A 27,401-nucleotide genomic window follows, 5' to 3' on the forward strand; every position below is an offset into this window, starting at 1 on the left:
AATAATTGATCAAATTTCTGATAAATTGTTAGTCTATTGTGTTGTCGGCAATTAGCTAAACAATTATATAAGTTATTTAATTTGTATTTCAAATATTTGCATAAAATACTAAAATATAACAATTGAAATGTTATACTATTCCACCAGTAATAGGACCATAGCATGAATAACATAGCATTAGGTATACCATAGACTAAAGCATTTCTAATTGATAGTTTGATCAGAAATGGTAATAATATGGAAAATAATGCAACAATTTGTATATTAATTTCACTGTTTAGCCGACTAAACCAACACATAAATCTCATTTGTTTGATTAGTTTACTAATAGCTAAGCGATCGGTAAATCCTAAGCTGACGGGTGTTACCAAACCGGACATCATTTGGAAAACTAACAAAAATGTCGGTTTTATATCATTAATATAATTCCAGCTAAAAGTCAATTGTGATGCCAATGCCAATAGTGATACCAATATAAACATTATATTATTAATGATTTTAATACCAATAAAATAACTCCAATCACCTAACAGTGCATAATATTGTTGTTGACTACTATTGTTATTATTAGCAAACAAACAGCTTAATCGTTGAATTAGATAGATATTGAATGTTATAAATTGATAAATAGGTTTATTAAACCATTTTCTAGTTTGAAATTCACTATTATTTTCATCAATTAATTCATTACATAATCCAATACGATATAAATGAAATGCCGCCGATTTATAGACAATATTTATCGGTAAATATTTAGTGACATAAATATTATTATTATTATTATTCATTGTTTTTTGTTGTTGAATACTATTCAAACTACTTGTTATGAAAATAATCACTATTTCAATGCTCTATTATAATTTAATATTAAAATGATTATTAAATTATAATAAAGCATTGAAATAATGATTATTTTCATAACAAGTAGTTTCAATATTAAAATGATTATTATTAATGTTTTACTATAAAAACTTATTTTTAATATAACTGTAAATTAATATTATAAATATACTATAGTAATTAACTTATTAAATGAAATTAATATATATATATATATATATATATATATGAGATTATGAATATTATATTTTAATGTAATTTTACTTTATTATTTAAAATACATCATTAAAAATTCAAATACAGTTAGTTTTAATAAAAAGTATATTAACTTTAATAGTAATCTTATAATTTTGTTTTATTAGTTTTAATATAATAATAAGTTAAAAATATTTTAGTAGTATTAGTAGTAGTAATAAAATTGTGTTATTCAAAAACTACTCTATTATTGCACTACTATTACGGAATATAAAATATAATTAAATTTTTAAATAATAAAAATACTAGTTTTATTGAGTTTTTACTTTCTATTTAGTATTGAATAAAAGTTAACTAAAAAAATCTTAAGATTACTTTTTTAGATCATAATTATATTTATTTTTTAACAATAATAATAATACAGTATTTACTATTAATATACAGTAAATAATGTAAATAAAATCATATAAACTAATTAGAAAATAAAATTTTAACATATTTTTTTAGTTATTTATTTCTCTAAATTATTTCTAGTAATTATTATTTTAATAATATATATATATATATATATATATATACATTATATTTATTGATAATTTATTGTCAATAATAAAGCTAACGAAATCATATAATTATAAGAATATAATTATGATATTATAAGTTATATGTTTACTATATAAAAATAATAATAATAATAATAAAAATAAAAATAATAAATATTTTTCATTGAATTAAGTTATCAATAGTTATTTCTAAATATTTGCGAAATTTTTATTAGTTTCAATAATAATAATAATAATAATAATAATAATAATAATAATAATAATAATAATAATAATAATAATAATAATAATAATAATAATAATAATAATAATAATAATAATAATAATAATAATAATATAATAATAATAATAATAATGAAAATCCTATTAATATTATAATTTAGATGTTTATTGTATAAAAAAATAAATAATTATAATAATAAATATTATCTAGTTTTTAATATATATGAAAATATTAGCAAAAATGTAAATACAGTTTATTAATTTAATTGTTAATAAACTATTTATTTTTTTGAGAGGACAATGACACCGATTTAAATCTTAGTCTATTTAAGTAATGTATTGTATATTGTGATTAAAATAACTACAGTATTACTATAAGTTAGTTATTTACTGTAGTTATTTTATTTACAATATTTAATCACAATTATAGTCTATAACTTAATAAACAGGATTAAGGATTAAAAAATTTTAATAAAATTTTTATATATCTGTTTCATACAGTATGACTGCAACTGTTTAATTAATAGACTTTCAATGTTTAATATACTGTAATATATATATAAAGTTTAAATATATATATACGATAAAAGTGATCGCCTTTTCTATGAATTATTCAAGACATTAAATAAACACATTGAATATATCATTTTTAATTCAATTATTATAATATTAAAAATTAAATAAAAAAGTTTTTTAATTAAATTAATTGTAAATATTTTGTTTATAATAAAAAAATTGAAGTAATTTTTTTTTGATTACCAAATGACAACAATGTTAATGAAGAATGACTCGTTTGATCGCTTCGGCGATGATTTGACTGAAGTATTGCTTAATTATCTACCGATTGATGACAAATGGAGACTACAATCGGTGTCCAAACAATGGTTGCGATTGATATTCACTAAACAAACTAATCTTGTATTTAATTACGACTTATTCAAGAATATAGGATTTGTATCATACAATGATCATCAAAAAGAAGTAAAATTGTTTGAATCAATTGTCACAAAGTGTCCAAACATTACAACTGTTAGCATAAGTTTTGTTGGTCTGATTGATGGTTACCTCGACTTACTGGTCATAAACTGTCATCACTTGAAACACATATCTATTAATATCAGTCATTATAGTCATTGGCTATTAACTGATGAATGTTTCAATAAGTTTTGCCTCAAGTTTGACCAACAGTTGCAATCATTCAAGTTTAAGGGACACAACAAAGAAAATAATGTAAATATATTTTATAAAATTGTCAATTGGTTGCCAAACTTGAAGACATTGGACATCAGATATGGTTGTAGATCTGTGATCACTTTGACTGATCTATTCATTCAAGAAAATGATAATTATTTGCCAAAAAAAGTTCAACAATTTAACATTAGTTTGAATCAACAATCAATGATATTGTTTGTAAAGTTTGTCAACACATCCAATGGCCAACAAATTCAATCATTGGATATAATTATAGATTATAATGTAAAAACTGAAGAGAATTGTCAATTATTGATCACTGGATTGTCAAAAATGACACAATTAAGACAATTGAAGATCCAATCGTCACAGTTATTCACCAGTAATATGACTATTGATTTGTTGGTACAAATTGGCCGCAACTGTTGTCATCTTAAATCACTGGATTTGAAATCAATTAAAGTAAATCGGGACTCAATTATTAAAATATTTGCCACAATCGGTGAACATATTTCAAAACAATTGAGACGATTATCACTAGACTATAATTATAATAGTTATTATAATTATAACTATAATAACAAAATTGAGTTAACAATCAAATTGTTAGCCAATTTAAAACGATTGACACATTTAAAGCTTACGATTAACGATTGGAGTGTATTTGATGACCGGTTTTTTCGTTACATTGACCAACATTTGCCGCGTTTACAGTACATACACTGTACCAAAGCGTCGATAGGTCAGGAAGTCATCCTATTGTTGGCCAAATTGCGATACTTGCGTAACATTTATCTGATAAGCAATGGCAATATGTATAGAGAGACAAAATATTTAATTTATCATATAATGGTTAGGACACGGATTGAAGATATTTATATTCAATGTTTAAATAAAGAAAACCATTTTATTTACATTTACGGGTCATATATGCAGAAACATAGCTGTCATTGTATACACTTATAATAAATGTATACAATTTTATTTTTTTTTAATATTTAGATTTATGGATTATGTAGTATTTAAAATAAAGTACTATTTAACTGTTTGAATGATTTAATGTGTTTTTTATCTCATATTTTAAAACTATATTTTTTTTATTTAACATTTATACTTTAATAATAACTTAATAAAAAAAACAAATGTAGTCTAAATGAAAAATGCAAAATTTACAATTAATTATTAAGTAAAATTAATAAAGAAAAACAATATAATTTTAATGGTAATTTTATTTTTTTAAATATTTAATATCTAATAATATAAGTTTTTTATACAAACTTAAACCTATCGTATGTTATTAACACACACACACACACATATTAATAATAATAACTATTATTTAAAAATATATTTATATACTGTAATTATTTTATTTTTTTAAAAATCTATTTATAAATTAAAAATATATAAATATATTTATTTTTACAATTATTATTGTTTAATTGCATACATTATTATTATTTCATTATAGCAAAAGTAATATTAATAATTAATAACTTAAGTTTATAAAGTTTATAAATGTAATCAATGTAAAAATTAAACGTCTATTTAAATTAAATGTTTAATAATTTGTTTATGTATCTATAAAAAAAACTGTAAATACATATTTATAGTGAAGTAAAATTTATATACCGGTACAAATAAAAATATAGATTTATTTGCAAGATACAATAGTCTAATAATATAGTACTTTAATAAATAAAAATATTATATTAAATAATTTTTGTTTTTAAATGAGAAAATATTATAATTTATTGTTTTTTTATTTAGAAAAATTAACTAATAATAGGTTTAAATGCTGTTAGGAATATAAATATAAAATAATTATTAGTTGAAATTATTACTACTAATAAATATACTATTTTACATTTATCTATTAAATAATTTAATTTATTTATCATCATCATTAATTAACTAATTAAATTATTTAATTATATTTATAATAGTAAATTTTTTTATATATAATCAAAACAATAAATTGTATAGCTTAAAATAAAATAATTACGATAAATTATTTATTATGACACAATAATGATATAAAATAATAATAATTAAATAATTAATTAAGTTTTAGATTATTTTTTTAGATCATAATTATATTTATTTTTTAACAACAATAATACAGTATTTACTATTAATATACAGTAAATATTGTAAATAAAATCACATAAACTAATTAGAAAATAAAATTTAAACATATTTTTTTAGTTATTTATTTCTCTTAATTATTTTTAGTAATTATTATTTTGATAATATATATACTGTATATTTATTGATAATTTATTGTCAATAATAAACCTAACGAACTCATATAATTATAAAAATATAATTATGATATTATAAGTTATATGTTTACTATATAAAAAAAATAATAATAAAATCAAAATAATAAATATTTTTCATTGAATTAAGTTATCAATAGTTATTTCTAAATATTTGCGAAATTTTTATTAGTTTCAATAATAATAATAATAATAATGAAAATCCTATTAATATTATTTGAAAATTATTAACATAATAATAATAATTATTATTTTATTTATTAGAAAATACAATAAAAAATTTACAATAATTATACAAACTATACATTGAACTCTCATCAAATTAATAGTTATATTTATTTATTTACTACTAATAATAATAATAAATCTAAACATTTGATTTTAGTTACTTATTTTAAACATTAAATTTTTGTTATCTAACAATTTTAAAAAAAATAATCATAAGTTAAATTAAATCAAAAATAAATAACAACACAATGATTACTACTACTGCTACTACTACTAATATAACTAATAATAATAATAATAAATTAAAACAAAAATTACCAGATCATTTAATAATTACCGATTTTGATTATCAATTACATAAAGTTGGCTTAAATGTATTAATGCCCAACAACATCAGAAAACTCAATAGGAAAGTTTCCCGAAATTTTCTATGTTCACCATTGATATGCTATCTATCTATCGGTTGGATTGTCCTACGTTTTACTGTTACATTATTTTTCAATCGTAACCTGACTGGCCATCGTCTACTGTTCCTTATTTTCGGTGATTTTGGCTATGTATTCGGTGCACCCTGGCATTTTAATTTTGCAATAATTACCTGGGCACTAAACAATCTGGCTATGCTATTGGTATTTCAATATAACTACACCAAAGGTAGACATCCTCAATTTATCCATTTGTTTAGTATGCTAGCCGGTTATAGGACACCCCAACAATTAGGCTTGAATAATTGGACGTATGTATCCAGATTTGCCCAGGTAGCCAAACTGTTGTTTAAGTTTGGTGAATTTTCTGTCAAGCGCCAGGCACCAATGTGTTTTTTTGCTAACTTTTATCCCTATTGGGCCAAATGTAGCTGGCTGGAAATCATTGCATATGGTTTACCAAATGGCCTGGCACTCAGTTTAGGTTCGTATAACGGGTTCGGTATTGGTACCTGGCTATTGATCTACCTGTACCTGATGATTCGATGCTTGAACTATAAGATACGGGTGCTTAATCGGGCATTGATTGTACGTATGGCTAACAAGCAGGGAACAGCTAACACTGAATCGGATAATATGTTTATTATTCAAACATTGAGATCATTGGATTCAATATACGCTGAACTAACTGTCTATAACTTAACCTATTGGTCCAAATATATGCTATCCATTTGGTCGTTACTGGGCCTGGATATCATTACATCCCTGTTCTCAGTAATGTTCTATTCGATGGACACAATGACCCGTTTGGTTATCGGTTCACCGATATGTCTATGTATTACATTGTTTATGATAAACATTACGATAGCATCGTCTATACACTCGACCGCCAACTCGACCTACAAATTATTGAATAGCTATAACTGTAGACATTATTTTGGTGACCGTTGTCGACTGTCCCTCTCATCATCGGGTATTGTCGCCAAATATAAGGTAATAATTTAATATGTGATTTATATATATATATTAATTTTTTTTGATGAATAACTTTTACTTATTATTTTACAAAAAGTTAATGGCATTTATTGAACGATTGGGTCAGCACCGGGTGGGCATAACCTGTTGGCATTTATTTGTTATTAATAAGTTTAGATGCTATGAGGTATTTATAGTACTAATAAAATTATTGTTTTTTATTATTATTATTGAAACTAGAATTTATCTTATTATTAAAATTTATTATTATTATTAAATAATTAATTTCTAATATAATTTTATTAAAATATTATTTAGATAATTGGATTTCTATCAATATTATTTCTAAAATTTGTACAAATGGCATTTAATTAATCTTAAATAATTATATTATATTACAATTTTATTATATACAGTTATTTAATAATAAAATATAACAAATACATTTTCTATTTTTAATAAATTAAATTTTAATTGTTTAAACACTGTTAATCTTATTAGTTAATAAAATTATTTATTAATTGAAAATGGTCATATAAATTATTTAAATAAATTAATTAATAATAAAAACATAAAGTAAATTTTAAGCTATTTTATAATAGTAATTTTAATTTAATTAACTTTTATTATTATTATTCAAAGTTTTACAATTATGTATGTTTTATTTTATTAAAAAATAAATAATTTAAAATGCTTTTACTATTTTAAATAAATCAAATTTATTAGTTATAATTTTAATATTGAGATTTATTTATAATAATTTTAATTAAAAATAATCTAGATCTTATAAATATAAATAATATTATCTAGATTTTATATATGAAAATATTAGCAAAAATGTAATTACAGTTTATTAATTTAATTGTTAATAAACTATTTTTTTCAAAAGATAATGAAACCGATTTTTAGTCTATTTCTAAGTTTAATGGACACAACAGTGAAAACAATGTAAATATGTTTTATAAAGTTATCAATTGGTTGTCAAACTTGAAGACATTGGACATCAGATATGGTTGTAGACCTGTAATCACTTTGACTGATCTATTCATTCAAGAAAATGGTAATTATTTGCCAAAAAATGTCCAACAATTTAATATTAGTTTGAATCAACAATCAATGATATTGTTTGTAAAGTTTGCCAACACATCCAATGGCCAACAAATACAATCATTGGATATTATTATAGATTATAATGTAAAATCTGAAGAAAGTTGTCAATTATTGATCACTGGATTGTCAAAAATGACACAATTAAGACAATTGAAGATCAAATCGTCACAGTTATTCACCAGTAATATGACTATTGATTTGTTGGTACAAATTGGCCACAACTGTTGTCATCTTAAATCACTGGATTTGAAATCAATTAAAGGAAATCGGGACTCAATTATTAAAATATTTGTCACAATCGGTGAACATATTTCAAAACAATTGAGACGATTATCACTAGACTATAAGTATAACGGTTATTGGAATTATAATAAAATTGATTTATCAGTCAAATTGTTAGCCAATTTAAAACGATTGACACATTTAAAGCTTACGATTAACGATTGGGGTATATTTGATACCAAGTTTTTTCTACACATTGACCAACATTTGCCGCGCTTACAGTACATACACTGTAATAAAGCATCGATTAATAAGGAGATCATCCCATGGTTTGCCAAATTGCGATACTTGCGTAACATTTATCTAATATGCGATTGTCTTATGTATAGAGAGACCAAATACTATATACTATATCATCTAACAGATAGGGCACGGGTTCAACATATCTATATTAAATGTGTAAATGATGTAAGCCATTTTATTTACATATGCGGGTGCTATATGCAGCAACATACCTGTCCCTGTATACACTTATACTAAATTATTAATTAATTAAAATTTTGATTTCATATTTGTTTACAAAATAAATATGAATTGATACTCAAGTATTTAAGATATGATTTAATGTTTTTTTTTTAATTATCTCCTATTTAATATGTAGTTGCTTATCTATTTTTAATCGTTTATAATTATTATATTATACTTAAATTTAAAAATTATTTTATTTAAATTAATAAACTGAATGTAATTTATGACAAATATATTAAATAAAGACTATAACCGTAGATACTATCGTAGAAAAAAATATATATTATGAATAAAATAACAAATTAAAATTTATTTCATATATGAAAATGTTAGCAAAAAAATATTATTTAGTAATTTATTACTAATGAACTATTTTGTATGATTGAAATATAAATTTATTCAATAAAAAACGGCTAATATGATTAATACAATAATAATAATAATACTTATCAGGTTAAAATTATCTACAAATATAGTTTATAAGTTAGTAATAAATTTATAGGAAAAAAAATTATATCCCTGATACTAATTTTTTCACCATTTATCTAATAATTATTTAATTAAATGATTCAATTTATTATTATTATTTGGTCTAATAATTACTTATTATTTTTATTATTGTAAATTAGACATTACTATATTATGTTAATGTTTCAAAGTTTTCATTAGTTTAAAGTAAAGTTAACTTAAATTATTTAGTTAATTTCTATGACTATTTTATGAGTGTTTTTGTATGTATATATATGATATATATATGTATTGATATATATATATTTATATATATATGTTTGTGTATTACACAGTGTGTAATAGTTTGTTTTGTTGGAAAAAATAAAATCACATTTAATTTAGTTTTAAAAAAATTTAAAAAGTTATTTGAAGTCTGAAGACAGCTATGAGATGACGACGACATTAATGACAACAACGAAAGACTCTTTTGATCGCTTCGGCGATGATTTGTGTCAACTATTGCTATCAGATCTACCAATTGATGACAAATTCAGACTGGAATCAGTGTCCAAACAATGGCAGTCATTGATACTGACCGGACAAACGAGTCTTTTATTTGATTCAAAACAAGTGAAAAGATTGAAACAAAATCTACAAATAAATAAAACTAACGAAAAGTTGTTTGAATTTATTATCCAAAAGTGTCCAAACATTTCAACAGTTATTATTGAATGTAATAAACAGTTTTTAAACAATTATTTGGATCTATTGATCAAATACTGTCATCGTTTAAGACATTTTTGTTTTAAAGTTAATTATAATTATTTTCCCCTTCAGTTCACTGATTGGAAATCTATTGATTGTTTTATGCAAACATTTGGCCAACAATTGCTAACATTTAAGTGTCACAAACATATCAGCAGATTTAGTAGACAATTGCTATACAGAGTATGCAATTTGTTGCCAAACTTGAAGACATTGGATATTAGCGATAAATTTTATAATCAAATCAATTTGGATGACATATCCACTGTCAACACAAGTCATCTAATGCTACCGAAAACCATACAATCTATTGGTCTACTAATACCTAGAAATGTGTCTAATTTTGAAAAGTTTGCCAACAATTATGGCCAACAATTGCGATCATTAGACTTAAATCTGGTGAAAACGTCATCATCAATCTCTGTATACAACAGCAATTTATCAACAATTAATTGTTTGACACAAATTACACAATTAAGACAATTAAAGATCAAAATAAATAAAACATCAAATCAATTGGCTATTGATTTGTTGGCCCAATTTGGCCGCCAGTGTCGGAAACTTTGGTCATTGGATTTCAAATCAAATTATTCAATACAATCGGATTGTATTGAAATTATTGACACAATCAATGATAAAATGTCACCAAAATTAAGACGATTGTCATTGAATTTCAGGATCAATACATTTACTATTGAATTTCATGGGCAATGGTTTTTGAAATGTTTGAAACAATTGACACATTTGTCAATACGGATACAAAATCGATGGAAAGTTGGCGATCAGTTTTTCGGTTCAATTGACCGACATATGCCTCGACTACAGTATCTATACGTTCACAATGCAGTGATCAGTCTGGCGGCTGTCCAAGCGTTGAACCGATTGGCACACTTGAGGTCAGTCCAGTTGACATACTATGCGGACACCGATTTGTTAACCAAAAAATATATTAAACACCAATTACTTAACAACAGTGTTGCTAAAGCTGTTCAGTTTAAACTTAAAAGTAAAAAATGATTTAATAATTATTATATATAGTTTATATATGACATTTAAATTAAAAACTAATGTAACTATTGAATTAATTCATATTTATATAATTTTGTTTCTACAATAATTATTTGACATATTTATATTATTATTTATTAGAATGTTATTATTATATTTATAGTAAATTTATTGCAAATAATTATGTCAATAATTGATTATTATCAAATTAAATTGTAATAATAATTAATAAAAATGATACTAAAATTAGTAACCTAAATATTAGTTAATGTAATTATTATCGTAAATATAAAATATATTGACTGTAAAAATATAATACTCACAAAACTATTAATTAACAAAAATTTCTTAACTAATGTTAATAACAATTAAAACAAATATTATGATGTAATGAACTAATTGACTGTTAATATATGTATTTTATATTATTATATAAAATTATTATTAAATAAAAGTATAAATTATAGCAATTTATTTTTTTATTTAACTTATATGATATTTATATATAACGTAATGTATGTATGAATGTATGCAATGATTGCATTAAAACAGTGATGTCATCGATATGTCTGTTAATTATATAAACAAAACACAACAACACGTGAAACACAATAACAATAATTGATATAAAAAAGTTAAATTTATTTCAGTTTAATAATTATATTATATAATAATATTATTTACTGTGTGAAACAATATCTAAAATAATACATAAATAAATACGATTAATATATAAATTGTTATTAAATTATATATTAATAATAAATATAAAAAATATTTTGAGTGTTTTTAAGTAATTTTTTAGTGAATTGTTATGAATAAGTAATGAATAGAAAACAATACAAACGATACGGTTTTGTGGTCACAGATTGTGATTACGATAAGTGTAATAAAAGATTTAAAAACAATTACAACAAATTTGGTATTACTGTTAACTCTATTAATAATACAAACAATAATTGTCAAGAATTTAATAAAGTTTTGGACAAATGTTTGAATAATTATAGTAAATATGGATTTACTGTACAATCAGTTAATAATAATAATAATAACAATTCAGACAATTATGAGAAGAGTCAGACATTTATTGACAAAGAAGTGTTAAATCAATCAATTGATCGACAAATAAATGACAAACAAGTAATGTGTGATAAAAGTGTTGCAAATTGTGAGACAAATACTGCGATTACAAGTATTGCATTCAATACACAATCAGTTAATTATTGTCACAATAATAGTAATTATAATAATAGTAACAATAATACAAATAAATGTCTTATAAGTGACGCTCCGTTACATCGACTCATACCATATCCGCAATTAAAATTAAAAGATAAGAAAGTAATTAAAGAAAATAATTTAAATGTTTTAAATGTTAAGTTTAGTAAACAAGAGATAGAAATACTGAGAGGAAATTGGGATCAATATTGTGTTGACTATAATTGCGATGAAATAATGAAAACACGTTTATTGGGTTACTTTGCTTACAGCAAGAGGTATACCAGAAATGATAGGAAAAAGTTTCGGGAATTTATGAGAAGCACACAGTTTTATCTGCGATTAGCCAATGGTTTGCCTAACCGTACACTGAATAGTATATATAGAAATGCAAGGATTAGATTTCATTCATTGAAATATAAGAAAGATTTATCCGATGATATTATTAATAATATGAAACATTATTATCTAATATTTGGTAAAAAATGGACACAAATTGCCGAAAAATTAATGTGTTATCCGGCTACTATTATGGAGCATTATAAAATTAATTACAATAAAAATGGTGAACCATATGATATGGGAAACTGGAGTGTAGATGAAGACAAACAACTATTGGATGCAATGAGACGAGTGCTGAACACCGATGATCTCAAACAACATATTTATACTAAAAACATACCCTTTAATAAAATTATAGATGAAATTGATATTAATAGGAGTTACTATCAAATACGTAATCATTGGTTAGCAAAACTTCGGTGGTCAATAGCCCAATGGAACCGTTTGGAGGACAGTTGGACACAAAAAGACACCGCAAGACTAATATATTGTTTGTTTAAATATGAATTCACAGACGAATTAGCCATAGATTGGGATGTAATAAAGGAAAGGTTTGCAAATATTTCGTCGTTTAATGCATTGATGAGAAATTGGCGTTTAATTAAACAAACGGTTCCCTCATTTGAATTTAAATCTTATAAAGAGATTATTGATTTTCTTTACGACAACTTTTTGCCGCAATTTATCACTAATAATGATAAAGGTATTGACTATTTGAAAGAATTTGAATTGTTTTTCAATGATTAATCAGTTTTAAGTAAATAAAAACATTAAAAATTTGTAATTTACTACTTATTATAACAATAATTGTAGAAAAAACTTTAATATATTGTTAATTGTTTATATTTACCGGTAATAGGATAATAATATTTAATTTCATCATAATATGTCAATCATAAATATTAGTTAATATACAGGTAAATGAAAAAATATAGTAAACGTTAAAAATATTTATTAACCTAAGCCTATATAAATGTCATTTAATTACTGTATAATTTTATATAAAATTATTATTTTGTATTTATGTTTTATATTCAATTATTTTTCCCGATCTAAGTAATAATACTAATAATAATAATAATAATAATAATAGTAAATATTTTTTGGCTTTATATATTTTATAAGTATAAAAATAAAATAAAAATTCTAAAAAAAATAAAATAAAACTACATTATAATTAATAGTTTAAGATACTGTACACTTAGATTAGATTAAAAATATTTAAGAAAATAAAATTTAAATAACAACTCATTTTTGTTGTCTTATTAGTGGATTTGAGCGCTCAATCATTTCAAGTTGTTGTCGAAGATCTTGTGATTGTTGTTGTAGTTGTTGTAGTAGTTGTTGTTGTTGTGGTTTTAAATCATTGTTTGATTGATGTCTCAAATCATCTGAAGCCACAAATATGGTGGTCTGACAAACATTGTCATCGCTGGCGGTAACGTCATCGGCGGCGGCGGCCATAGTCTGCCTTAAAATCCGATTCAATTTATAAACTTTTTTCAGATAATTTATCGCAACAAATCATATCATCGAAAAGCATATCAATAATATCAGTATTAAAATCAATGCGATAATAATAATGAATAAATTTGTTGAAATAATTATACTATACGGATCACTACTATTTATATATATATATAATACAAACATTTTATAATAATACTAATTAATTAATTAAAAACTTGTTTCAATATTTTTATAATAGTTTATTATAATAGTTTAAACTAATTATTATTATGATAATAATATAATTATTCAATATAAAAATATATATATATAAATTTTTGGTCACGTTATTAAGGATTTAGTTTATATTTCTTTTATTAATTATAATCTATAAAATAAAAGTATAAATTATAGCAATTTATTTTTTATTTAACTTCTATGATATTTATATATAACGTAATGTATGTATGGATGTATTCAATGATTACATTAAAACAGTGATGTCATCGATATGTCTGTTAATTATATAAACAAAACACAATGATAAAAAAAAGTTATATTTATTTCAGTTTAATAGTTATATATTATATAACCGTAATAATATTATTTACTGTGTGAAACAATATATAAAATAATATATAAATAAATACAATTAATATATAAATAAATACAATTAATATATAAATAGTTATTAAATTATATATTAATAATAAATATAAAAATATTTTGACTGTTTTGAAGTAATTTTTTTAGTGAATTGTTTAATGAATAAGTAATGAATAGAAAACAATACAAACGATACGGTTTTGTGGTCACAGATTGTGATTACGATAAGTGTAATAAAAGATTTAAAAACAATTACAACAAATTTGGTATTACTGTTAACTCTATTAATAATACAAACAATAATTGTCAAGAATTTAATAAAGTTTTGGACAAATGTTTCAATAATTATAGTAAATATGGATTTACTGTACAATCGGTTAATAATAATAACAATAATTCAGACAATTATGAGAAGAGTCAGCCATTTATTGACAAAGAAGTGTTAAATCAATCAATTGATCGACAAATAAATGACAAAAAAGTAATAAGTGATAAAAGTATTGCAAACTGTGTGACAAACAATGCGATTACAAGCATTGCATTCAATACACAATCAGTAAATTTATGTCACAATAATAGTAATTATAATAATAGTAACAACAATACAAATAAGTGTCTTATAAGTGATGCTCCGTTACATCGACTCATACCATATCCGCAATTAAAATTAAAAGATAAGAAAGTAATTAAAGAAAATAATTTAAATGTTTTAAATGTTAAGTTTAGTAAACAAGAGATAGAAATACTGAAAGGAAATTGGGATCAGTTTTGTGAAGACTATAACTGCGATGAAGACATGAAAACACGTTTATTGGGATATTTTGCTCAAAGCCAGAGATATACCAGAAATGATAGGAAAAAGTTTCGTGAATTTATGAGAAGCTCACAGTTTTATCTGCGATTAGCCAATGGTTTGCCTAATCGTACACTGAATAGTATATATAGAAATGCAAGGATTAGATTTCATTCATTGAAATATAAGAAAGATTTATCCGATGATATTATTAATAATATGAAACATTATTATCTAATATTTGGTAAAAAATGGACAAAAATTGCCGAAAATTTTATGTGTTATCCGGATACTTTAAAGGAGCATTATAGATTGAATTACAATAAAAATGGTGAACCATATGATATGGGAAACTGGAGTTTAGATGAAGACAAACAACTATTGGATGCAATGAGACGAGTACTGAACACCGATGATCTCAAACAACATATTTATACCAAACAATTACCGTTTAATCAAATTATAGATGAAATTGATATTAATAGGAGTTACTATCAAATACGTAACCATTGGTTAGGAAAACTTCGGTGGTCAATAGCCCAATGGGATCAATTAGAGGACAGTTGGACACAAAAAGACACCGCACGACTCATATATTGTTTGTTTAAATATGAATTCACAGACGAGTCAACCATCGATTGGGACGAAATTAAGGAAAAGTTTGTAAACATTTCATCGTTTAATTCATTGATGAAAAACTGGCGTTTAATTAAACAAACGGTTCCCTCATTTGAATGTAAATCTTATAAAGAGATTATTGATTTTCTTTACGACAACTTTTTGCCGCAATTTATAAGAAATAGTGATAAAGGTATTGACTATTTGAAAGAGTTTGAAATCTTTTTCAATGAGTAAATCAATTTTATTTTTTGTATTAATTTATTATAAATTAAAAATATATAAAATTATTATTTTGTATTTATGTTTTATATTCAATTATTTATCCCTATCTAAGAAGTAGTAATAATAATAATCAATAGTTTTTGGCTTTATAAGTATAAAAATAAAATAAAAATACTAAAAAAAAATAAAATAAAACTACATTATAATTAATAATTTAAGATACTGTACACTTAGATTAGATTAAAAATATTTACGAAAATAAAAAAATTAAAAAAAACAACTCATTTTTGTTGTCTTATTAGTGGATTTGAGCGCTCAATCATTTCAAGTTGTTGTCGAAGATCTTGTGATTGTTGTTGTAGTTGTTGTTGTGGTTTTAGATCATTGTTTGATTGATGTCTCAAATCATCTGAAGCCACAAATACAGTGGTCTGACAAACATTGTCATCGCTGGCGGTAACGTCATCGGCGGCGGCGGCCATAGTCTGCCTTAAAATCCGATTCAATTTATGAACTTTTTTCAGATAATTTATCGCAACAAATGAAAAGCATATCAATAATATCAGTATTAGAATCAATGCGATAATAATTATGAATAAATTTGTTGAAATAATTAGATTAAACGGATCACTACTATCTATATATTCATAATCTATAAATTGAAAATAAATATAAATTATTAAAACATGTTATTATTAATTATTTTATTTTATTTAATAAAAAGTTAAATGATATATAGTTCTAATACTGTATAAACATTTTATAATAATACTAATTAATTAATTAAAAACTTGTTTTTAATATATTTTTATAATAGTTTATTAAAATTATTATAACAATTTTTTTACTGAAAATTATATAAACTAACTATAATATTTAATAGTTATAATAATAATAATAATATAATTATTCAAAATAAACTTACCATTAATAGTAAAGTTTGTGAGATTCATAGTAATGATACTTTTAAATAGGTTTGTTAACTGTATATATTATTCACTATTTTTTTAAAATATAAAAAAATGATTAAATGGTTAAAGTATTAAAGTATTAACATTTATAAAATAGATTTACAAAATATATTATTACAGTAAACATATTATTGTTTAAAAAGTTATATGTTTTATAAATTAAATATTTACTTATATTTTCTATGATCTATGAATGTATTGAATATACAATATATGAAATTTTTATTAAATATCATAAACAGGGAAATAGTTTAATGATATATCATTTATTTTTTACATCATGTAAAACATTAAGATCAACAACAAAAATAATAATAACAATAATAATTACTTCACATGATATCAAATTTATTTAATGTTAATTAATTTTTACATTTAGCAAAAAAATTGTATTATAATATACTGTATTAATATAATGTATATAAAATAACAACAAATTGATAACTACTTCTATATTATAACGTAATTTGAGATGACATTTAAAAATTAAAACATCAAATCTCAACACTTTTACAACAAATGTTAATAATAACTTATTATACAATATATATACTGTATTGTATTATATATCTATATATTAAATATTATTAATCACAATTATTACAACAAATTAGAAAATAAATGTTTTTTCAAGTATTTAAATATAAATTGTATATTTTTATAAACATAATATTTGTCATAAATTAAATGCAAATATCTTAATAGTCAATTTAGTTATATGATAGATAAACTATTAAAAAAATATTTAAATAAATAAATTAAAAAAATATTTCAAACTAGTAATTTATAGTAAAGTGTTATTAACATATTATAAGCAAATTGATAGATCAAAAAATAGATGCCAACAATTGACACCAATTTATTCATGTGATTGTAAGTGTAATACAGTTTGCAACTAATATTAAAGATAAACAATAAATTACAAACATAGTAATTAAAATATTTTGAAAAATATATAATTTATTACTTATACTAACATTGTTATCAAATTATGAAAATACTGTATTATATTTATAAATTATAAAATATATTATAATAGATTACATTAGATCAATATTTAGCATTTACAAAATGATTTATTAATCTAAAAAATACATCAATTATTTATATTATATATACAGTATAAAATACTGTAAATCATTTATTTTAATTAATTTTTTATTTAAAAATAATAAGTGCTTATAATATATTATTTAGTAATTTTTCTGTTAAATATTATAATAAATACTGTTATAATATGTATTATTTATCACAAATTATTTATATTGCTGTTTAACAAAAAAAAATACTATAAAAATAAATATTTAAAACAAAATTATTAATAATGTTTAAATAATGTTTATTAAATTACAATTATAAATGTTAACAACAATTTTTATATAAACAATGCAAATAGCTTGATAGTCATTCTAGTTAAATGATAGATAAACTAGATAAATAAATAAATAAAAAAATAAATTATAAACATAATGAAATATTAAGTTATTTAATAGTTAATAATTAAACTTATATTATACCATATTATAAGTAAATTGATTAATTAAAAACATATGCCAACAATTAAAACCAATTTTTCCATTTGATGCCAATTGTATCAATGTTTGCAACTAGAAGTTCAAAATATATATATAAATATATATTAAAATTTTTTAATATATAAAAAAATAATAAATTTGATTTATAATTTACTTTTATCATAGTTGTTAAATGAAATTTATTATTATTATGTTTATTATAGTATTTATTGTTAGCTTTTGAAACATATAATTTATGCAAATATTTATGAGTTTTACTAAATTCTTTATTAACACTACTGGCAAACAATATAATAATAGTGATCATAATAAATAAAAATATCACAAATATTAGAAAAAATATTGTTAAATATTTGTTTAATTTAACTAATACTAGTGATACAAATAAATTTGAAATCATTAAACTAAATGATATCCAATAGACAAATATAATAAACGACCATGTTTGATTTAATTGTTTTAGTTGTAAGTTTAATTTGTTAATTTTATAAAATAAATGTTTAAATTTTAACTTATGTTGATTTTTAGTACCAACAATAAGATTTATAATAATTATATTGATAATTTTGATTTTCAATTTAATTGCTAAACATTGTACACTAATAAATCCAATGTGTGCTAAATAAATTTGGCTAATTGGTGAATAGATAATTATATAAAATATGGTCCAAACTAGTCCATAGGTTAGCAATTGTATCCAGGTAAAATACAATGACCAAGTGGCTAGACTAGGTATACAAGCTAATAAAATAAACATGTATTTTGATATTGATTTTATTAAATTAAAATATTTGTTAATTTTCCAATTATTTTCAACATCACTACTGTTGTTAATATTGATTAATAATAAACTATTTGTAGAAACATTTTTATCGTTATCTAAATGTTTTAGTAGTAATATTGATGACAGTACTGTTAATTGTATAAATTTAAATTGTAATCTAATTGGCCAATAGAAGGTTAAATCACCAAGTAACATTGCCATAAATTTATCATCATCATTCAAATTAAACGACATTATTATTTTAACAAGTTCAAATAATATTAATAGATTATACAATTTATTATAGAATTTTAATTTAATTTGACATTGATAACTTGGATGATATTTGGGAAATCCAAATTGATAGCATATTTCACCTAGTAGATATAATATATATCGTAATTGTAATAATTTAGTAAATAATTTTTTATTATTAATATAATCATAATTAGTCTTATTATTAAATTTATACATATTAAACATATATCTAAATAAATATTTAAATATTAATACAATAATGCATTCAAAATAAATAAATTTTATTTATTTAGTAATAATACATAACAATTATATTTTTTTTAACTATAAATTTAATAATAATAATAATAATATACAAATATATATTTTTGAAAATATATTATTTACAATAATTTCATTATTAATAATATACAGTATTATTTTAGAAAATCTATAATTATTAAGTAATACTGTATATTATAAAAACAATTATTATTATACTTAAACAACATAATTAACATTTTCTTAACATTTACATTACTTATTTATTTTATACTTAAACAATATATTTCTTTATTATTATATAAAATTTAAAAAACTGTAATTATATGTTAATTAAAGAAATAATTAATATTTACTATAAATTTAATATCTAATATGAATTTTAATGTTTTTATGATAATATAATATATTTAGACTAATAATAATAAAATGTTAATTGATATTACATTTATTGATTATAATTAATACTCAAATTATTAAAAGTACAGAAAATATTGTATTAATAAATTTTGTTTACAAAAATAATGCAAATAATTTGATTGTCATTTTAGTTATATGATAGATAAACTATTGAATAAAATAATAAAATAAAATATTAATATATATGATATTAAAGAAAAAAAAGTAGATTAGATTTTATACTTAACCATATTATAAGTAAATTGTGTGATCAAAAATAAATGCCAACATTTGAAACCAATTTTGCTATTTGTTGACAATTGTATCAATGTTTCCAACTATAGATAATATGTATATAAAGTACTTTATTAAATTATATATTTATAATAATTTTAGTAAAAAAATACAATTTATAAACATAACAAAATCTATTATATACTTTCAATAATGTCATCATTGATATTAGATTCATGTAATTATTTTTACTATTAAGTTTATTTCGATATATAGTTAAATATAATTTATGCAAATATTTATGTGTTTTCATGTATTCCGTGTTAACACTACTGGCAAACAATATGATGGCAGTCATCGGTATAAATAAAAACAATATGAATAATGTGAAAAATATTGTTAACATTTTGTTTAAATTGACAAACACTAGTGGGACAAACAAATTTGAAATTAAAATACTATACGATATCCAATAGATAAATATAATAAATGACCATGATTGATTTAATTGAGCAATTAGACGATTTAAGTTATCTAGTTTCTTTTGTAAATTTTTTATTTCTACTAGCACATCTTTCATATCATTTTTATTAATTATGGGCAAAATTGTTTTTACGTTTAAACATCTAATTTCAAGTGATATAACTAAACATTGTACAGTTATATAGCACATGTGTGCAGTAAGTGTTATAGGAAATGTAAAATAAATAGTTGCAATATATAATATCCACATTACCAGGCCATAGGTTAGCAATTGTAGCAAGCTAAAATGTAGATACCAGGTACCAAAACTAGATAAACTACACATTACATATGATAAACACATGTACATTTTTAATAGGAATTGATAAATGGATTTAAATTTTTGCATATTTTTAACATCACTATTTCTAATATTAATTAATAAATTATTATTATTATTATTATTATTATTATTATTATTATTGTTGTTGTTAATATTATTGGAATGTAAATGTTTTACTAATAATAATGTTAGAGTTGCCAATATTACAATGAATTTAAAGTGATTGCGTACAGGTCCAAAATAGATAGTAAAATCACCAGTTAACATTGCCAAAAATTTATCATCAATATAAAAAGTAATAATTATTCTAATAAATTCCATTAGTAATACTAAATTGTACATGGTATAAATACAATTATAATCTAGAATACGTTGATAATCTGGATGATATTTTCTAAATCCAACTTGATAACATGTATTACCCAATAAATATAATAAATATTTTGATTGTAATAATTTAAGATTTAAATTGCTATTTTTCATTTTTATTTTCTCCCAAAAAAATAACTTTAATTTTCAAAAACTTTTTCAATAACTAATTTTGTTTTACAATAAATGTTTTATTTATAGTTGACTATATTTTTAATATTAGATATTGACATAATATAATAAATTAAACAATACATTTAAAAATAGATATACTCTACGTATCATTTTATATAAAACATTAGATCAATATTTAGCATTTATAAAAAATGATTTATTTGAAAAAAATTTCTAACTAATAAATTGTAACAAATACATGACTATAAATAACTTTAATTATTTATATTATAAATTATAATTTCAGTATAATAAATTATATTCACTATATCATTTAAGTTTTGCATTAGTTTTTTAAATAATAAATGTATATAATTTATCATTCATTAATTTTTATTGTTAAATATAACAATAAATGTTATCATAAACATATATATTATTAATCACATATTATTTATTGCTGTTAAACAAATAATAATACTATAAGAATATATATTTTTATTTAAAAAAATATTAATAATGTTTAAATCATTTTTATTTTAATATAATTATAAATGTTAACATAATTTTTATAAAAAAATAATTCAAATAACTTTATAATCATCTTAGTTAAATGATAAATATAACAATAATATAATGATAAAAATTATATATATATATATATATATAAGAAATTATAAACATAATGAAGTATTAAATTACTTAATAGTAATAATTATTATTATTATAATTGAATTAATTAATTAAAACATAAGCCAACAATTAAAACCAATTTTATTAATGTTTCTAACTAGAAGTTTAAAAAAATATTTATATTATAATTTTAATTATAATTTAATTCAATATTTATTATTTACTTTTAATTAGTTGTTAAATTAAAAATTTATTATTACACAAATAGATATTTTTGAAATTTATTTTTAAAAATAATTGCATTATTAGTTATATACAGTATTATTTAAATTAGAAAATCTATAATTATAAAATAATAATGCATTTACACTTATACCTTATTATAAATATTCTCTTAACGTTTACATAATTTATTTATTTTATACTTAAAAATATATATAGATCTCTCTATTATCATATAAACTAAACAATACAGTAATATTATATACTGTATGTTAATTATAGACATAGTTAAACTAAAAAAATATTGAATTTATAATTTCAGTTCATATAAAACATTTAAGTTTATTATAAATAAATAAATACAGTTTATGCTATAATAACTTTAAATTTAATTATACAGTATAATTTAGGCCAGTTATAACTTAATTTTTATACTTATTAAGTAAAACAATATATTTATTATTGTAATAAAATGTTAATTGATAAAATGTTACATTTATTGAATATTTTTTATAATTCAAATATTAAAAATATAGTAAATACAACAATAAAAAAATACTAAGTTTGCAAAAATAATGCAAATAATTTGATTGTCATTTTAGTTATATGATAGATAAACTATTTAAAAAAATAATAAAACAAAATATTAATACAGTTTATAAATTTTAATGAAAAAATACATTAGATTTTATACTTTACCATATTATATGTAAATTGTGTGATCAAAAATAAATGCCAACATTTGAAACCAATTTTATTAGTTATTGACAATTGTATTAATGTTTCCAACTAAATTTTATAAGTATAATAAAATGCTCTATTAATAATAATATAAATTTATTTAAAAACTACAATTTACTTTAAAAAATTTTATATAAAAAACAAAATTTACTATACTTTTAATAATATCATCAACGATATTAGGTTTGTGTAATTATTTTTACTATTAATTTTATTTCTATATAAAGTCAAATATAATTTATGCAAATATTTATGTGTTTTCATGTATTCCGTGTTAACACTACTGGCAAACAATATGATAGCAGTCATCGGTATAAATAAAATTAATATAAATAATATAAAAAATATTGTCAACATTTGGTTCAATTTGATAAACACTAGTGAGACAAACAAATTTGAAATTAAAATACTAAACGATATCCAATAGATAAATATAATAAATGACCATGATTGATTTAATTGGACAATTAGACGATTTAAGTTATCTAGTTTCGCTTGTAAATTTCTGATATGTACTAGCACATTTTTTATATTATTAGTATTAATTATGGGTAAAATTGTTTTTATATTTAAACATCTAATTTCAAGTGATATAACTAAACATTGTACAGTTATATAGCACATGTGTGCAGTAAGTGTTATAGGAAATGTAAAATAAATAGTTGCAAAATATAGTGTCCACACTATCAGTCCATAGATTATCAATTGTAGCAAGCTAAAATGTAGATACCAGGTACCAAAACTAGCTAAACCACACATTACATAAGTAAAACACATATACATTATTAATAGCAATTGATAAATGTGCTTAAATTTTTGCATATTTTTAACATCACTATTTGTAATATTGATTAATAAATTATTATTATTGTTATTGCTGTTGTTGTTGTTAATATTATTGCACTGCAAATGTTTTACCAGTAATAATGTTAGAGTTGTCAATATTACAATGAATTTAAATTTATCACGTCCAGGTCCAAAATAAATAGTAAAATCACCAGTCAACATTGCCAAAAATTTATCATCAATATAATTGGTTAAAATTAATCTAGTCATTTCTATAAGTATTACTAAACTGTACATGGTATAAATACAGTTATAATCTTGAATACGTTTATAACCTGGATGATATTTTGGAAATCCAACTTGATAACATGTATCACCCAATAAATATAATAAATATTTTGTTTGCAACAATTTATGATTTAAATTACAATTTTTCATTTTTATTTTTTACCTAAAAATTTACTTTGTTTATCAAATATTTGTAAAATATTTTTAATTTAATAACAAAAATAATGAAATACTTATAACTTTATTTAATATTATGATAATATACAAAATTAAATAATATAGTATTCATAATAATGCACTTATTATTATAATAAAAACTATACTTTAATTTTTTTATTATTTACTTATACTTAAGTTTATTTCACAATTAAAATATCTATATTAAACTAATCAATTAATTTAGTATTATTATTATTATTATATCATAATTATATTAGTTTATGAATATACATTTTATGTTAATTACAATATTGTACAATTATACAATATTATTTTTACTATACAGTATTTATTAACATTTTCAAACTTTTATTTTTTTCAATTATATTTTTTATTTCAATAATTAAAAAGCTAAAATTAAACTAAAACATTATTATTATAATTATACTGAAAACTTTTTTGAATGAATAAAAAATAAATTATTTTATTATTATTATTATTACTTTGTTTGCTTAAAAATAAATAACTATTTATCTAAAGACTAATATAATAATATCATATAATAATGAAGTAATTATTGATATAATTATGCTTTTTTACAAAAGTTAATGATTATTATTATTATTATTATGAATAAATAATATTAGTAGAAATTATTTTAATTATAACTAATAAAATATTCAAAATAAATAATTATCAGTAATTGATTAATGATAAATACATACTTTACAAAAATAATGCAAATAATTTGATTGTCATTTTAGTTATATGATAGATAAACTATTGAATAAAATAATTAAAAACAAAAATATTAATTTATGACATTTAATTTTATGCTTAGATACATTAGATTTTATACTTAACCATATTATAAGTAAATTGTGTGATTAAAAATAAATGCCAACATTTGAAACCAATATTGCTATTTGTTGACAATTGTATCAATGTTTCCAACTATAGATAATAAAGTAAAAAATAATAATATTATACATTTAGATTAATTTATTAATTTAAAAAACTATATTAAAATAATTTGCTATACTTTTAATAATATCATCAATGATATTAGTTTTGTGTAATTGTTTTTACTATTAATTTTATTTCGATATAAAGTTAAATATAATTTATGCAAATTTTTATGTGTTTTCATGTATTCCGTGTTAACACTACTGGCAAACAATATGATAGCAGTCATCGGTATGAATATAAACAATATAAATAATATGAAAAATATTGTCAACATTTTGTTTAGTTTGATAAACACTAGTGAGACAAACAAATTTGAAATTAAAACACTAGAAGTTATCCAATAGATAAATATAATAAATGACCATGATTGATTTAGTTCGCTAATTTGTCTATTTAATTTATCTAATTTATCGAGTAAAAGTTTTAATTGTACTAGCACACTATTATTATTAGTGTCATTATTATTATTATTATTTATTATGGGCAAAATTGTTTTTACGTTTAAATACTTAATTTCCATTAACATAACTAAACATTGTACACAAATAAACCCAATATGTGAAAAATATGTTATTGCAAATGGGGAATAGATAGTTGCATAATATAGTATCCAAACTACCAGTCCATTGGTTAGCAATTGTAGCAAGCTAAAATGTAGATACCAGGTACCAAAACTAGCTAGACCACACATTACATAAGCTATAGACATGTATATTAGTATTATAAATTGATAATTGCGTTTAAATTTTGTCTGATTTTTAACATCATTAGCTGTAATATTGATTAACAAAATATTAATGCTGTTATTATTATTATTTTTGCAACGTATATGTTTAACCAATAATATTAATATAATGTCAAAAATTACAATAAACTTAAATAGACTACGTAAAGGTCCAAAATAGATAGTAAAATCACCAGTCAACATTGCCAAAAATTTATCATCAATATAATTAGTAATAATTGTTCTAGCAATTTCCATTAGTAATACAAAATTGTACATGATATAAATACAATTATAATCTAGAATACGTTGATAACCTGGATGATATTTTGGAAATCCAACTTGATAACATGTATCACCCAATAAATATAATAAATATTTTGTTTGTAACAATTTGTGATATAAATTACAATTTTTCATTTTATTTAAAAAACAACAAAAATATTCTTATATTTAATACAAAATAATTTTATATTAATTTTATAAAATAATTTATTAACTATAACTATAAAATATTATATTAATTAGAAATGTTTATAGTTTATTTTAATAATAATTTTTATTGGAATTTTTGTTGTTTAAAATACTGTGTTATCATTATTAATTAATAAGGTATTTATAAAATTTTTTGTTTGTTATTTGTTTGTTATATTAAAAAAAATTATATCTATTCCATAATTAAAATACTTTAGAAAACCTAAAAATAATTACTGTTAATAATTATAATATCGTAATATCTATAGTATTATATATTTAATAATTAACTTCTACACTATAAATATAATAATTATATCAAATTGATTATACAATATTTAATGATTTTCAAACTTAATTTTTAAAAACAGTATTTATTTTTGTTTATTACAATAATTATAAAAGCTATTAAGTATAATTATAGTTAATCTAAAAAATAAA

General features: G+C 20.5%; 2 protein-coding genes across 2 annotated transcripts; both read left to right on the plus strand.

Annotated features, from left to right (window-relative positions):
- Positions 1-11,829: 11,829 nt before the first annotated feature.
- Positions 11,830-13,311, plus strand: LOC128963701 (cyclin-D-binding Myb-like transcription factor 1). Its single transcript, XM_054310213.1, has 4 exons — positions 11,830-11,926; positions 12,038-12,144; positions 12,385-12,857; positions 12,942-13,311. Exons 1-4 carry the CDS (start codon positions 11,830-11,832, stop codon positions 13,309-13,311), a joined length of 1,047 nt encoding a protein of 348 aa, XP_054166188.1.
- A 2,104-nt stretch (positions 13,312-15,415) lies between these two features.
- On the plus strand, positions 15,416-16,267 carry LOC128963702 (cyclin-D-binding Myb-like transcription factor 1). Its single transcript, XM_054310214.1, has one exon. It carries the CDS (start codon positions 15,416-15,418, stop codon positions 16,265-16,267), a length of 852 nt encoding a protein of 283 aa, XP_054166189.1.
- The last annotated feature ends 11,134 nt before the right edge of the window (positions 16,268-27,401 follow it).

Source organism: Oppia nitens, unplaced genomic scaffold (assembly GCF_028296485.1).
Source record: "Oppia nitens isolate AA-2021 unplaced genomic scaffold, nextdenovo-longstitch-racon4-pilon3 scaffold7_pilon_pilon_pilon, whole genome shotgun sequence".
Taxonomy (NCBI): domain Eukaryota; kingdom Metazoa; phylum Arthropoda; class Arachnida; order Sarcoptiformes; family Oppiidae; genus Oppia; species Oppia nitens.